The 16,020-nt window shown below is 43.9% G+C and overlaps 1 protein-coding gene across 1 annotated transcript; it reads left to right on the top strand.

Moving 5' to 3' along the window:
• Positions 1-2,126: 2,126 nt before the first annotated feature.
• Positions 2,127-15,216, top strand: LOC310856031 (kelch-like protein 24; the record flags this gene model as incomplete). The annotated part of the gene is made up of 13 exons (XM_083761249.1): positions 2,127-2,297; positions 4,230-4,432; positions 5,087-5,221; positions 5,617-5,697; positions 6,431-6,799; positions 7,159-7,293; positions 7,802-7,993; positions 9,218-9,364; positions 10,006-10,168; positions 11,927-12,061; positions 13,416-13,541; positions 14,021-14,218; positions 15,167-15,216. Exons 2-13 carry the CDS (start codon positions 4,277-4,279, stop codon positions 15,214-15,216), a joined length of 1,887 nt encoding a protein of 628 aa, XP_083617375.1. The 5' UTR covers positions 2,127-2,297; positions 4,230-4,276.
• Positions 15,217-16,020: the final 804 nt, after the last annotated feature.

Here is a 16,020-nt window from a genome sequence, read left to right as displayed (position 1 = left end):
AAGGCCCTCAGACCCTCAGAGTGCAGTAAAAGTACACATTTTGGCTCTGAGATGTAGTGGAGTAGAAGTAAAAGTACTGGCAATTGGAAATACTCAATTGTACTTAAGTGCAGTACTTAAGTAAAAGTACTTAGTTACTTTCCATCACTGAAGGATCAGAAGGACGAGTTTAAGAAGCCCAAGGAGAGAGTCGCCCCGCACCACGCCATGCTGGCTTTGGAGTGGGGGCTCCTAGGACCCTGAGAGAGAGAGAGAGAGAGAGAAATAAGCAACCAGGTCTACCAAAACAAGCCCAAAAGAAGAGACTGTACTAGGCCACATATACGCACTTTATTAAACCTATACGCAGCGGCTATTTGAAAATAGCTGATCTACAAGCTCACAAGAGTTAGATCTGCTATTTTCCAAAATATCTTGAGAAAAAAAAAAGAAGGGTAATGTGGACTAGGCCTATTTTGGAAGCGTTTTAACAACGTATGGAGATCCCCGTCACAAAATGTTTTTCCGATGGGGAATAGGCAGAACAATAACATGTTACTAGTCATTTACTACAACCGCAACCACCCACATTTGCAATAGTCCGGCAGCCGACAGGCTTCTTTTGCTTTTTATTGGCCTAAAGTATTGTCTGCATACATACATTCATGAATCCACTTGCTGACCGACTGTCAGTATTGGGCATTTTTTTATTGTGATCCATTAACATCCTATGGCAGGCAAAAATGTCAAACTTTCCAAACTTTGACAGCCATAGGTGTCAGGCTATGGCTGTTTTTAGCCCAAGGAGTGTGTTTTGTGCAAAACTAATGCTTGGAACGGATTCAGAATCATGTCACTGCTACATAAAGCAAAAGGAAAGTTTGACATTTTGTCTGCCATAGGATGTTAATGGTAGGGTCACAAGAAACCCCTATAAAAAATCCCAATACCGACAGTGGGTCAGCAACGCACGCACGCAAAGACGTTTTGTGTGGAGTAGGGACCACAGTCTAGTGCTACTGCCTACACACACACACACACACACACGCACACACGCACGCACGCACGCACGCACGCACGCACGCACATTGTGAGCTCTGCTCTATCAGCTTTTATTACAAACTGACTATGAATGACGTCGATACAAAGAGTTTTTTTATTTTACATATCTTCTATGGTGTGAAACATATAGTTCTTTAATATCACCTATACTGTATAGTATACCGTTGATCTTACAGTACATGATGCCCTTCAAGAAACAATAAAACATGCAAATAATGCATGTGTCAAATAAAAACATTGTTATTCAATGTGGTTAATAGTGTCTGTCCCGTTACTTCTGATCAGCTACTGAAATCAATTTATATGGATTTATATTAATGTGGTGCAGCAGCAATGGATCGAACTTAATGTTCTTCATTGCTGACTTTTCAGATGGTCGACATTTCTGTATTATAAATCCTTTTTTTTATTTCTCTTTGAGAAATTATTTTTTGATTTTCATGAGCTGTACAGTATACATGACATAATCGTCAAGATTAAAACAAGACAGGGTTTAAAACATTTTACTTTATGCGCAATGATAAATCTAGGATATATGAAAGTTTCACTTTTTTTAAATTATATTACGAATGAAAATGATTTTACGAGATATGCTAATTGTTTGAGATCTGTATAATTTGAATAAAACTATGTAATGAATTAATATGATGCCAGGTCTCTAGCAGTGATTCTCATTTTAATTTGAAGGATGCCCAGTTTGACATGCATTAGGCTATACTGTACTGACGCCATTTATATCTGGGATCTTAAAAAAAGCTTTTTTTTTTTTTTTTTTTTTATTCTCCCAGGGGCCACAAGGGGGCCAAACCCTAAAGGTAAGCCCTAGCACACTAACCCAGGCACAAACTAAACTAATACTCTTCCCAATCCCGCCACGTTACGGTGCTAACAAAACAAAGTCCATGAAATAAATCACATAGGAAATAACCAAAACAAATGTGGTTTATTTAATTCAAATAATTATTTAAGGGTATTATTTAATTTACGTTTGCGGCCGGAACCAAAAGCAGTGGATAGGGGGACACAGTTAGTGGTGACACTGTCCCTTTAAAGAGCAGAAGCGGGCGACGCGGACAGTTTGTTGTTGTTCTTCAGTTTTAATTTAAACGTCCAAATGTCTATATTAAATCATTAGTATTGGTTGACGGACTATAACACCATTACCGTTTGGTTTGTGTGCGACTGCGTTGTTGTGGACACTGTTTGAATTGGACTAATTTCCTTTAGAGTTGTTTCTGTATGCAGACAACGACGAGGTATGTTTACTTTTTAGTGCTTTTTACCTCCTTTATGATGAATTCCTGTTCTGTTCTTTGACTAAATAGAAGTGTATGTGTACGTCTCTAAATGTTTTGATGAATTGAACAAGGTGGACCCTCTTGTAAACAAGTGTAATGCTTTATGGTGTCGTCCACTCAGTTAACAGTCTTTGTATTGAGTTGTGCTTGAAATGTACTAGCCATGGTTCATGACTCTCGTATTCATACGAGAGATTTCCGTATATATAAACATTCAGATTTCAAATATAAAGTACTCACAAAGTGTCCCACGGGTGTTAGTTAGTTGCAGCTCCAGCGATTAGAATTTCTGCATCCCGCGTTGTTTAATAAAAAGCATTTTTATCCGAGGTGTTATTTTGCCATTGGCTTTCAACTACGCGCCCCTATCGGTCGGGAGGAGGGTGGCACTCGGTGTGTTCGATATAGGTACCCCGTTTGAAAAAAGTAGCCGGGGAGCTCGGACAAAAATGCTTTTTATTAAACAACGCGGGACGCAGCAATTCTAATCGCTGGCGCTGCTACTAACTAACACCCGTGGGACACTTTGTGAGTACTTTATATTTGAAATCTGAATCTTTATATATACGGAAATCTTGTAAATGCAGCGAGTGCAAAAAACAGGGCAAAGTCTCTGCATGACTGTCATGATAATCATCATGGCAGTCATGTTCCAGGGCTAGAAATGTACTGTAATTCTGCAAACTGTTAATGCATACTTCAATCAATCAATGCAACGGTTTGTTGTTGTACAGTATTTAGTTGTGGCTATTCATGTTTGCTTTGTATTGTGCAGTTGGTTCCCAAACTTGTTCACATCAAGGACCCCCAAATTGACACTAATTCGGACCCCCATTTGAAAAAGATATGCCAGGGAGGGACCCCCACAAGAGAATAATGTTATGGCTCTAGCAGTGATTCTCAAGCCGTTTAATTATAAAAAAGGACCCCCCAGTTTGGACATGCATTATAGTCTACGGACCCCCATTTAATGGCATTTATATCTCTGGGACCCCCAATTTATATTGTAAAATCAATGTTAATTTAGGTTCCATTTGTACACTCAGAGTTGCAGACCCATAAGGGTCCATTTGGTTCCATTTGTACACTCAAGAGTTACAGACCCATAAGGGTCCATTTGGTTTCCAAACTATCATTTAGCTGGGGACCCCCTGGAACTCCCTCAAAGACCCCTGGGGGTCCCCGGACCCCACTTTGGGAACCAGTTGGGGGCTGATATATGCTCAGCCTGGATTGGATTTAAACATTCAATACATTTCATTCTGATGAATTGAAAACTGCATGTGTGGACCCTATTGGAAACAAGTGTGATGCTTTATGGTGTCGTCCACAGTTAACAGCTTTTGAAATGTACCTATTCTGCAAGGGATGCAATAAAACAACAACCTCTGCATCCACGGGATGCACTACTGTACTGTTTTTCATTCTAGTTTATTTTGCTAGCTTTAGTTATAATAATAATTTCTTCTTCTGTTTTCTACATGAATATAACCACATTATAACCATATCAAATTAAATGGGAGTTAAATGCTGCGATTTGTAAAAATGGCAAAATGTGACTCCTAAAGTGGTTGAAGTGGGACTCATCAAATGTCCCTGGGACTCATTTCTAAAAGACCATCCCTGCCTCCTGAGACTGATTACATTGAAAACCTATTTACATCACTGCTACTGCATGTACCGCTACTATGCAAGTGTAACTAACATATCAAAACCTCCATCTTCCTCAGACTCATGGAAATAATGGCATTTCACATCATGGTACACAAGGGCAGTTGTTTTAAAGCCACATCAACACATCAACAACATTATTCACAATCACCGGTGAATAGTTGTAATTTGTCTATTGATTACTAAATCTCCCTCTGGGATGTTGTCGTTGCATCTCAGGAGGACCGGCACCACCAGTGTACCACCGTCCTCACTAGGAGACTGAGATGTTTAAGGACTCCGGCCATCCCCAGAAGGTCTTAGCGGGCCTGAACAGGCTGCGGCTCAACGGTGCCTTGTTGTGTGATGTGATTCTGTGCTGCGAGGCACAGGAGTTCCCCTGCCATCGATACGTACTGGCCTGCTTCAGCTCACACTTTGAGGTAAGACAGGAGTTCCCCTGGACCCTGCCATCGATATGTACTGGCCTGCTTCAGCTCACACTTTGAGGTAAGACAGGAGTTCCCCTGCCATCGATACGTACTGGCCTGCTTCAGCTCACACTTTGAGGTAAGACAAGCACACACTGACCTGCTGTTTAGGGAATGATATTTCAATTCTACCTTGGCTTCACATCACGTGTCAACGATTTTAGTCGACTAAATCTACAGTTGATTCAGTCGACTAAAAGATGTTTTGACAGGCCCTGATGTCGTCGTAATGGCAGATTTTACACTTTGGTTGCATGCTGAAAATAACAGCGTCGCAGCACGTTGTGAGATTGTAGATCTGCTATTTTCAGCATGCTACCTAGCATAAAAGTGGTTCTCTTGTCCACTAGTTCCTATTTTAGTCTAGTTTTTATTTGTTGACGAAATTGTCAATATATTTAGTCTTAGTTTAGTTTTTATTTCGTTTTAGTCAGTGAAAAAATGTAGTCGACGAACATTTTTCGTCTTAGTTTTAGTCGACGAAAATGACACTGCTTCACATGAACCTAACATGCAGTATGTCTAATTTATATTGCTGACACAATGTAAATAAGATAGGCCTAATAAACCCTGAACACTACAGGCAAACCTTTTCACCCTGCACAGGCCATGTTTACATCTACCACGAGGGAGTCCACAGCGGAGAGGGTGACTATCAGTGGAGTGGAACCTCAGATGATTAGTGTGTTGGTGAACTACGCCTACACTTCAAAGGTGTCCGTCTCCACAGTGAATGTTCAGGTACTGCATTATCATCATGAACCTTATTCATTGTCTCCGTTGTCTCCCCTCTACATCAGGGGTTCTCAACGTTTTTGGCTGGGGAAACCCCCGGAAATGCTTTGGTCATATCTCGCGACCCCTCCAAAATATATCATAAATGAATACTGAAACCAGATATAATCATTAAGGACAGGTTTTGCATGTACTCTATGTGTACTATGCAAACACATTTCCATTTTTCAGACATTCAGTTGCAAAAAGAAAAAAACTTTTTTTTAAAAATAATTTGGGGACCCCCAAAATAATTTGGGGACCCCCCAAAAAGAATTTGGCGACCCACGGGTTGAGAAGCCATGCTCTACATAACATTGGTGATGCGTGACAGATATTGTTGTTTATTTGGTCTACTCTAGGCCCTGCTGGCAGCATCAAGCATGTTGGGCGTCACGGCTGTTGGAAATGCCTGCAGTGACTTCCTGAAGCGTGGCATGGATGTGAGTAGCTGTGTAGGGATTTATTGCTTTTCTGAGGAGGACCACTCCGTTTAGAATGTTGGAGAAACTCACCCGGACCCAGACAGGTCAACATGCTAGCTGGAAAACCAACAATCTTATCTTGACGATAGCAATAGGAAACCAATGTGTTTAATATTTCCATTAAGCTGTCACTAATATAGAGAGTATGCAAATGCATGATTTTCCCATCAGGACACCTGATATGCCCCTCATTTAGACTGAGTGGCAAAACATTGAGCAGCATGGAGTGTTGGAGTTTGGAAGCGTATTTCTTGACAGAAAGTAGCTCAATATGTTTCTATGGTGGATACTTATGAAACAAAGACTTTGCAGATAGAAAGAGGATAATTGAAGCTTTTCATACAGCTGCAATGTTGGTGAGTTTAACATTGTTTAATGCAATCAGACAGGACTTTAATGTTGGTGAGTTTAACATTGTTTAATGCAATCAGACAGGACTTTTCTGTTTGGATGGATGGGCTGTCAAGGCCAGAAATTAGTTTTTTTGCCACTCAGTGGGCGTTCCCGCATAACTTCCAGGTACGATGTCACGCGCATACCCTCTATACAAGGGAAAATGGCATTTCAACATGGTACGCAAGGGCAGTTTTAAAAAGCCACGTTAACAGATCAACATTCACAATCACAGGTGAATAGTTGTAATTTGTCTGCTTTATAAATCTCCCTCTGGGATGTTGTCGTTGCATTTCAGGAGTCCAGCACCTCCTCACAGGAGGCTGAGATGTTTGAGGACTCCGTCCATCCCCAGAAGGTGTTAAAGGGCCTCAACAGGCTGCGCCGTACTCCAGGCTCAACACACACGTCGGGGATCAAGGAGGGAGTTCCAGAGGCTGATAAAGTTGTGCGGGGGGTGGTGAAGGCAGGTGGAGGACGGAGGCAGCTTATCCGCATGGCTGCGTTACGAAGTCCCTCTGCCTCCCCCAACACCCAGAGACCAAGACCCAAGCAAAGGCCGAAGGACGTAGAGAGGGCCTTGTTGTGTGATGTGATTCTGTGCTGTGAGGGACAGGAGTTCCCCTGCCATCGATACGTACTGGCCTCCTTTTGCTCATACTTTGAGGTCATTTCACACATTCGCTAAATTTGACCTTGGCATTCACATCATTTACAATTTAGGCATTTAGCAGACGCCCTTAATCCAGAGCGACTTACATTGAGCAATAACAAATCACATACATCACATACATAAAAAGTAGTTATCATGAAACATGCGTAAGCTAAGAACGTAACAGTGGAGTATCTATATAATTAAACTACCGTATACATATAAGCTATACATGTATACTATACTATTACTATCCTATACTATACTATACTATAAAGTGAACCTAACATGCTATATCTAATGTATTCATTGTTGACGCAATTGAAATGAGAAAGGCCTAAACCCTGAAAACATCACCTTTTCACCCTGCACAGGCCATGTTTACATCTGGCATGATGGAGTCCACACAGGACCGGGTGTCCCTCAGTGGCGTGGAACCTGAGATTGTTGGTATGTTGGTGAACTACGCCTACACTGCAAAGGTGTCCATCTCCACAGCAAATGTGCAGGTACTGCATTATTATCATCATCATCATTCATTTGTCCTATGTGCGTGCTTACTTCCCATTCTGGGCGGGAACCCCTTTTGGTGTTTTAAGCATTGTCATGCTTTAGCTATAGAAAAATAGCAGATATACAAGCTCTTAGCTTGTAGAGCTTGTAGATCTGCTATTTATTTTTAATCGTGAAAATGTGGCGCAAACCTTTGAATATATATTCTTTCAGAGCGAACATTTTTAATTCAAATCTTTGCTTCTGGTGGATGAGGTCCCTGGAATGACATATGTTCAGATGGGGGTCGGCGGCCAATTGCATATATATTTGGGGGTCCTTGACATGAAAATGTTTGAGAACCACTGACATAGAAACATGAGAACGACTGACATAGAAACATGAGAACCACTGACATAGAAACATGGGTTTTTCAGAAAACTGTCAGGATTTAGAAAACATTTGTAGAATCTGTTCTCAGGTCTAAATGGGTTAATAAACACATGTGTGTTTGGTCTACTCTAGGCCCTGCTGGCAGCAGCCAACCTGTGGGACGTCACGGCTGTTGGAAACGCCTGCGGTGACTTCATGAAGCCTCACATCGACAGGAAGAACTGTGTAGAGATGTTCTGCTTCTCTGAGGACCACTCCTGTGACACGTTGAAGAAACACAGCATGGACTACATTCTGGAACACTTCTGTGTTCTCTATCAACAGGTCAGTCATAGAGCGCCGATGTCCTGACGCCAGTCGCTCGTCCCCTCCATCCCCCTGGTTCACGGAAGTAATTTCTCCATGGAGAATAGCATGGGGTGATCTTAATGTTGTGCGTCGCAGTCCCGCCCCCTTTCATGACGACGCCAGGCCCACGAAATGATTCCCAATGCATTTTTCCTCATAGACATTTCAAAAAAGTATTTAAAGACGGTTACGTCGCAGACAAAGCCAACTCGAGTTGTGACAAATCATGACAATAAACACAATATTTTGGACCAAACCAATAATTACAAAGAAGAAAAACAACAAAAACTGCTGTTTCTTTCTAATTCTTTGTTCGGTTGGTTGTCATGATTTGTCGCCACAAGAGTTGGCATTGTACGACACTTAATCTTAAATAAATACTTTTTGTAAAATGAACGGGGAATCATTTTCTGGGCCCTGGTGGGGGGGGGGGGGGGGGGTAGGGGAGGGGGCAGGACTGCGACGCTCTATAAGCATTGTGGTCCAAAAATATACAAGCTGTCTCTGCGTTATTGTCAGGGAGGTTTATGACAGTCAGTCACTCATTATGATAGTCTGTTTCTAGCGAAAATGTAACTAATTCAGCAGCAGTAACATTAGCGTTGTCTCTCAGTCAGTTGATTCTTCATATCCATATGAGTGAAACGGCCGGGGTGACATGTTTATTTTTCAAACACAGTTCTTATATGAGACGATCTAAAATCCCCCTATGGGGATTACAATGCAAATAAAAAGTACATGAACCCGTGGATTTGTGCCCTCTACCGATATTGACGTCAGACTTCGGTGCTCTATTGAGGCATCATACATTTACCAAGTTGTTTTGTTTGTTGGCTTTTTCACCCATGACTTTGTTTTATTACCATTTCTCCAAGGTGTCACCCTCACCAGTAACTGACCTACACCTGGGTAGAAACATCAGTCATGTCAACTGTGACCAGTGTTGATTTTGTCGACTAAAACTAAGACGAAAAATGTTCGTCGGCTACCTTTTTCCACTGACGAAAACAAAATGAAAACTAAGCTATGATGACTAAAACTATGACTAAATATACTGACAATTTCGTCAACAAATAAAAACTAGACCCAGAGTCAGTTCATCTTTTAGATATTAACCTACCTGTGTTTTCTTCTACCAACAGGTCCCAGAGTCAGTTCATCTTTTAGATATTAACCACCTGTGTTTTCTTCTACCAACAGCCAGAGTTTCTCTTCCTCTCTGTGGAGAGACTGACAGAGATCCTCTCCAGTGATCACCTGAGTGTTCCCAAGGAGGACACAGTGTTTGAGGCTGCTATGATGTGGTTCGACAAGTGTCCTGCTACCTGCAGGCACAGCTTTGGAAAGGTCAGTCTTTTCTTATTCTCACATCCTGGACCTACAGTATATGATATTGATACTACTACTACTACTACTACTTTTTTTTCCCTATAATTTTTATCCCATTTCTTTTCACCCAGTGTCAATTATCTAATGTAATCCTGGGCGCTACACTTCCTCTGCCAACCTGGGGGGGCAGCGGACTGACCTCATGCTTCCTTCTATGTCCAAGCTGCTTCTTTTCACCTGACAGGGGGGGATTTCCCCGGACGGACGTAGCACGTGGTAGGAACAGGAAGGTCCTTTCAGGCGCCCCGGCTGGCCAGGGGGAGGTAGTTTAGAGACCAGGATTACTGCATTACTTTTTTGTGAGAGTACCTACCCTAGGGGACACGGGGAGAACATGCAAACTCCACACTACCGACTGTGCCACCGTGCCCCCTGTTACTACTACTTATTTTATTTTTTTTATTTTATTGTTATTGTTATTTTTATTACTTGGACGGCGCCCGTCTTGGAACATTTTTTTTCTTTTTTTAAACCTTTTTTCTTTAAACCTTTGACACAAGATTTTGTGTCTTATAACAATCATTTGAATAATTGTTGTTTTACCCAATGTCCAGTTGAACTAATAAATAATGAGTCTTCCACTTATTTAAATTTTTAAGGTACTAGAGCTCATCCGTCTTCCTCTCATCAGTCCCTCCTACCTTCCCACTGTGGTTCTGTGTCTGGATGTGGTGAAAGAACACGAGGGCTGCCAGAGGTTCATCTCTGAGGCCAAGAAGGAGAGACCCTACCGTAACACAGCACGCCCCCGTAGGACCACAGGTACCCTACCGTAACACAGCACAACCCCGTAGGCCCACAGGTACCCTACTGTAACACAGCACACCCCCGTAGGCCCACAGGTACCCTACTGTAACACAGCACGCCCCCGTAGGCCCACAGGTACCCTACTGTAACACAGCACACCCCCGTAGGCCCACAGGTACCCTACTGTAACACAGCACACCCCCGTAGGCCCACAGGTACCCTACTGTAACACAGCACACCCCCGTAGGCCCACAGGTACCCTACTGTAACACAGCACAACCCCGCAGGACCACAGGTACCCTACTGTAACACAGCACAACCCCGTAGGCCCACAGGTACCCTACCGTAACACAGCACAACCCCGCAGGAACACAGGTACCCTACTGTAACACAGCACGCCCCCGTAGGCCCACAGGTACCCTACTGTAACACAGCACACCCCCGTAGGCCCACAGGTACCCTACTGTAACACAGCACACCCCCACAGGTACCCTACTGTAACACAGCACACCCCCACAGGTACCCTACTGTAACACAGCACGCCCCGTAGGCCCACAGGTACCCTACTGTAACACAGCACACCCCCACAGGTACCCTACTGTAACACAGCACACCCCCACAGGCCCACAGGTACCCTACTGTAACACAGCACGCCCCCACAGGCCAACAGGTACCCTACTGTAACACAGCACACCCCCGTAGGCCCACAGGTACCCTACTGTAACACAGCACAACCCGTAGGCCCACAGGTACCCTACTGTAACACAGCACACCCCCGTAGGCCCACAGGTACCCTACTGTAACACAGCACACCCCCGTAGGCCCACAGGTACCCTACTGTAACACAGCACACCCCCGTAGGCCCACAGGTACCCTACTGTAACACAGCACACCCCCGTAGGCCCACAGGTACCCTACTGTAACACAGCACGCCCCCACAGGTACCCAGAGGTACCCTACTGTAACACAGCACACCCCCGTAGGCCCACAGGTACCCTACTGTAACACAGCACGCCCCCGTAGGCCCACAGGTACCCTACTGTAACACAGCACGCCCCCGTAGGCCCACAGGTACCCTACTGTAACACAGCACGCCCCCACAGGTACCCTACTGTAACACAGCACACCCCCGTAGGCCCACAGGTACCCTACTGTAACACAGCACACCCCCACAGGTACCCTACTGTAACACAGCACACCCCAGTAGGCCCACAGGTACCCTACTGTAACACAGCACACCCCCGTAGGCCCACAGGTACCCTACTGTAACACAGCACACCCCCGTAGGCCCACAGGTACCCTACTGTAACACAGCACAACCCCGTAGGCCCACAGGTACCCTACTGTAACACAGCACAACCCCGTAGGCCCACAGGTACCCTACTGTAACACAGCACAACCCCGTAGGCCCACAGGTACCCTACTGTAACACAGCACGCCCCCACAGGTACCCACAGGTACCCTACTGTAACACAGCACACCCCCGTAGGCCCACAGGTACCCTACTGTAACACAGCACGCCCCCACAGGTACCCAGAGGTACCCTACTGTAACACAGCACGCCCCCGTAGGCCCACAGGTACCCTACTGTAACACAGCACACCCCCACAGGTACCCTACTGTAACACAGCACACCCCCACAGGTACCCACAGGTATCCACAGATACCCTGCTGAACACATGCATGTTAAAACCAATCTACTCTGTCTCACCTTGTCCTTCTCTCCTGCTTGTTGCAGTGTCTCATCTTGTCCTTCTCTCCTGCTGGTTGCAGTGATAGTGACGGTGGGAGCAAAGTGTAACAAAGGTGGTTTTCACAAAGTGGAGAGCCTGGATCCCCTGAAGAACAACAGGAAGACTCTAGGATATCTGCCCTTTAAAGCACGTCAGTATGCTGTGGTCGCGTCAGGTGAGGATTACCATCAGAGGACAGGATCCTACTCTGAATTGTTGCACTAGAATTACATTTGGATGATGTCTTGAAGGGTACAATTTAAGCATTCATATTAGAAGACTCTCTTATCGATAGCTGTAATTACGAGTTCAAAATCTGACAATGTCACGCAACCTTGTCAACTAACTAACAGTGTAAATAGTCACTTAATAGTGCAAAAAAGAAAGAAATATATAAAAGAAACTAGGACACCTTACACCACAACAACTGGGAAACATACACCTATCCCTGTTGAGGGATACTGGGAACGGGGTTATTACTTGTGCAAGCATAGCGTGCAAGTACTAGTTTCGCCCAGGACGATATTCGATGAGTATGCACCGTCCCAGCAAATGACGTAATGACGTAGTTCATTGAGAGCTAGTTATACCAGTTATACCCTGACGTCATATGCTGGGACGTGCATACACATCAAAAGTGGCGCAAAGTAACCACAGTATACCGCTAATCAACTTACAAATCCAATCCTGTGGATGCAGAGGTCGTTGTTTTATTGCGTCCCTTAAAGGACAACTTTAGTTTTTTTCAAACAAGGTTCATGTTTTAGGTTGTTAATAGAGAAACTAAAAGGTGAGTGTTCATTTTCTTTCATTTGCTGCTTTCTTTCGTTTTGGGGATTTTAGCAGTTTTTGACAGGGGGGGGGGGGGGGGGGCATTCGAGCATGGGGATAAATATGTATTGTTTTACAAAATAGTATGGAGATTTATTATTTTATTATTTACTATAGTCCTAGTAAACCCCAAGAAATTACATCTGGCCACAAAAGATCACAGGATCTATTGAATGTGACAAACTGACATATTGAGCCTATACACACAGTATAAGCCTTCCCCCAGTAGGCTACCTTCACATTCAGTAGATCATGTGATCTTCTGTGGCCAGATGTAATTTCCTGGGGTTTATTAGGACTATAGTAAATAATAAATAAACAAATCACCATCAAATTTGGTAAAAAAAATACATATTTAGCCCCATGCTCGAATGCCCCCGCCCCCCTGTCACAAACTGCTAAAATCCCCAAAACGAAAGAAAGCAGCAAATGAAAGAAAATTAACACTCACCTTTTAGTTTCTCTAATAACAACCTAAAACATGAACCTTGGTTGAAAAAAACTAAAGTTGTCCTTTAACTATAAACTGCGTTTTGGGATGCAAAATGCATACTCACAATAACATAGAAGATGGAGAAAATAGAAGATACGTGAAGACATTTCAACTTGTGTATTAAAGCATATTACAATCTTTATTTGTAATATATTTCTTAACAATGGAGGAATAACTGGTTTTAATTCTGCTCTCCTCCCACCAGGCTCCACTCTGTATTTGGCCGGAGGATATCTTGATCAGTCGGCCAGTAAGGAGGTGTGGCGCTATGACGTTCACCATAAGTCATGGCTGAAGACAGCTCCCATGAAGACGGCCCGCTATGGCTTCAGTAAGGGCCGAGTCATACTCCTATTTTAGAGCCGAATAAAAGTCGGTTCGGCGCTGTAGAGCCTACAATTTGACGTCATTTGAAGTTCGGGGGGGGGGGGGGGGGGGGGGGTACCGGCCTAAAGTCGGCTCTTCGGTGCTACTGAAAATTTCTGACGAGCCAAAATCATTTCGGCACTACAGCGCCGAAACAGCGGTAAAATAGGAGTATGAATCGGCCCTAAGACTGTCACTCAGTTCAACCACGTTATCCCTGGAGTCCCTGTTTTGGTTATATCATAGGCAAAAACAATAATCATCATTTGTGGGATGAGCAGTGCTGCTAAGTGGGTTGTGGGTTCCCATGAAAAATGCCCTCTGCCAACACAAACTGTGGCATCGGGATCCGATCGGATCGGAAAAATCGGGAGTGTGTACTGTGTATCCCTAGATCTAATGATCTTTTTTTGTTTGTTTTTCTCTCTGCCCAACCCCACCCAGGCCTGGTGGAGCTGGATGGATGTGTGTTTGCCGTGGGGGGCTTTGGGAGTGAGGAGATTAAAGCCTCCATAGAGCGTTACGACGCCCAAAACAACACCTGGAAGCTCCTGAAGGATGCCGTGCCCGAGGCTTATCGTGCCAAAGCTCTCGTCTTGTCTCCGCTTGTGGTCGCACAAGGAAGATGGCTCTATTCTATTGGTATAGAACAGGTTTATTCATGATGAAGATGGCTCTATTGTACTGGTACGGACGGGTTAATTAAGGTCCCGTTCACGTCTTTACTTCGGTAGCCTCGATGCGAATGGGCATCATTCTTGCATATTAAATTTGCCTTCTGCCTTAGTTTGCCTTAGTCCGCAGCAATTTGCAACGCAGCAGGGAACTTTATCAATGTGTTCAATTCATAAACTACACAGTGAAATCTATAGTGTTTTTGAGTGGTGCAACCACTCCAAGGAACAGTAATATCCGTGTTCACCTATGTGTTGGTTCACCTATGAGTACCAGTATGACTATTAGTACCAGTAGGGGCGCTGTTGTGCCAGAAACAGATAGAGAGATAGTGCTGCACTGTTGCCTGCTAATGAGAGAGAGAGAGAGAAAGAGAGAGAGGAGTGGGGGGAGAGGGGAGTTGCACCACTCAGTTCACACGGGTGTGATTTTTAACTTATACTTCGAATAATACTTATGACGCAATATTAGGGTAACGTGCATGCATGCATCATTGCAGTGTGTCATCAGGGAGTGAGTGTGTGTGTGTGTGTGTGTGTGTGTGTGTGTGTGTGTTAAGGCTGTACTCTAGCCCTTATTTTAGGACTCGAACTTCGGCAGGAATTTCCGAGTGAACATTCGGACCATTTGTTTTTAATTAATTAAAAAATAACCGTCTCGATCAGAGCGCACAGCGCGTCTCCCCCGCTCTTCTCTCGTCCCTTCCAACACACACACACACACACACACACACACTTTTCTAATTAATTAAAAAAATAACCATTGAGATATCGCGTCTCCCCCGCTCTTTATAAATCTCTCTCGTCTCTCACAACACACACACACACACACACACCACGAAAACAGCTGATCTGCGCGTTGCTCGTTAGCTGTTCCTCGTTAATTTGTTCCACCTGTGTATGAATACGGCTTCAGAAGAAGTGGGCACAGGGAAAAAGCAGATCCTCCGTGACAGTTTTGCTTAACAATGATCAGAGTTCACTCCTTTTGTGATGCTATCATGCTAGAGAGCATATGCTAATATATTATGGCTGCTACTGGTAAGAACAGTTCCCCATATCAGCGATCATGCTGGCGTGTGTTTGTGTGTGTGAGAGAGAGAGAGAGAGAGAGAGAGAGAGAGAGATGCGTCAGTCTCCAATCACCAAATGAATGTGCACAGCAGAACAAGGAGATTTCTTTAAAAAATCATAACTTCTGACAGGAATGCACTAGAAACTTACTTTTTTTTACACGTTCACATCGCATTCTCGCCGAGATATATTTTCAAGTTAATAAAAAAGGAAAAAAAAAATAATAATAATAATAATAAATATATATATTTTTAAATTAAAATAAAATTTAAAAAACGAATGGTTCAAGCCCATTAATTAAGATTCGAGTGCCAACCCTAACGAGCGAACATTCGAACCTTGAATGTTTGGGGACAGCCTGTGTGTGTGTGTGTGTGTGTGTGTGTGTGTGTGTGTGTGTGTGTGTGTGTGTGTGTGTGTGTGTGTGTGTGTGTGTGTGTGTGTGTGTGTGTGTGTGTGTGTGTGTGTGTGTGTGTGTGTGTGTGTGTGTGTGTCTCTCTCTCTCTCTCTCTCTCTCTCTCTCTCTCTCTCTCTCTCTCTCTCCTGGACCCTAGGTCGTGATCCAGTCCAGGTCTCCAAGTACCACCCTGCAAGATCTGTGTGGAAAAAGGTCACTCCATTTGGGTCCCTTCCAATGCTTAATGATCCGTCAGCTGCTTGTGTTCTGAATGGAAAGATCTATGTTACAGGTAACAT

The sequence above is a fragment of the Protomyctophum parallelum genome, assembly GCF_964188405.1.
Source record: "Protomyctophum parallelum genome assembly, chromosome: 3".
NCBI classification, from domain to species: domain Eukaryota; kingdom Metazoa; phylum Chordata; class Actinopteri; order Myctophiformes; family Myctophidae; genus Protomyctophum; species Protomyctophum parallelum.
The sequence above is the reverse complement of the archived record's forward strand: the minus strand, read 5'-3'. Positions and strand labels throughout refer to the sequence as shown.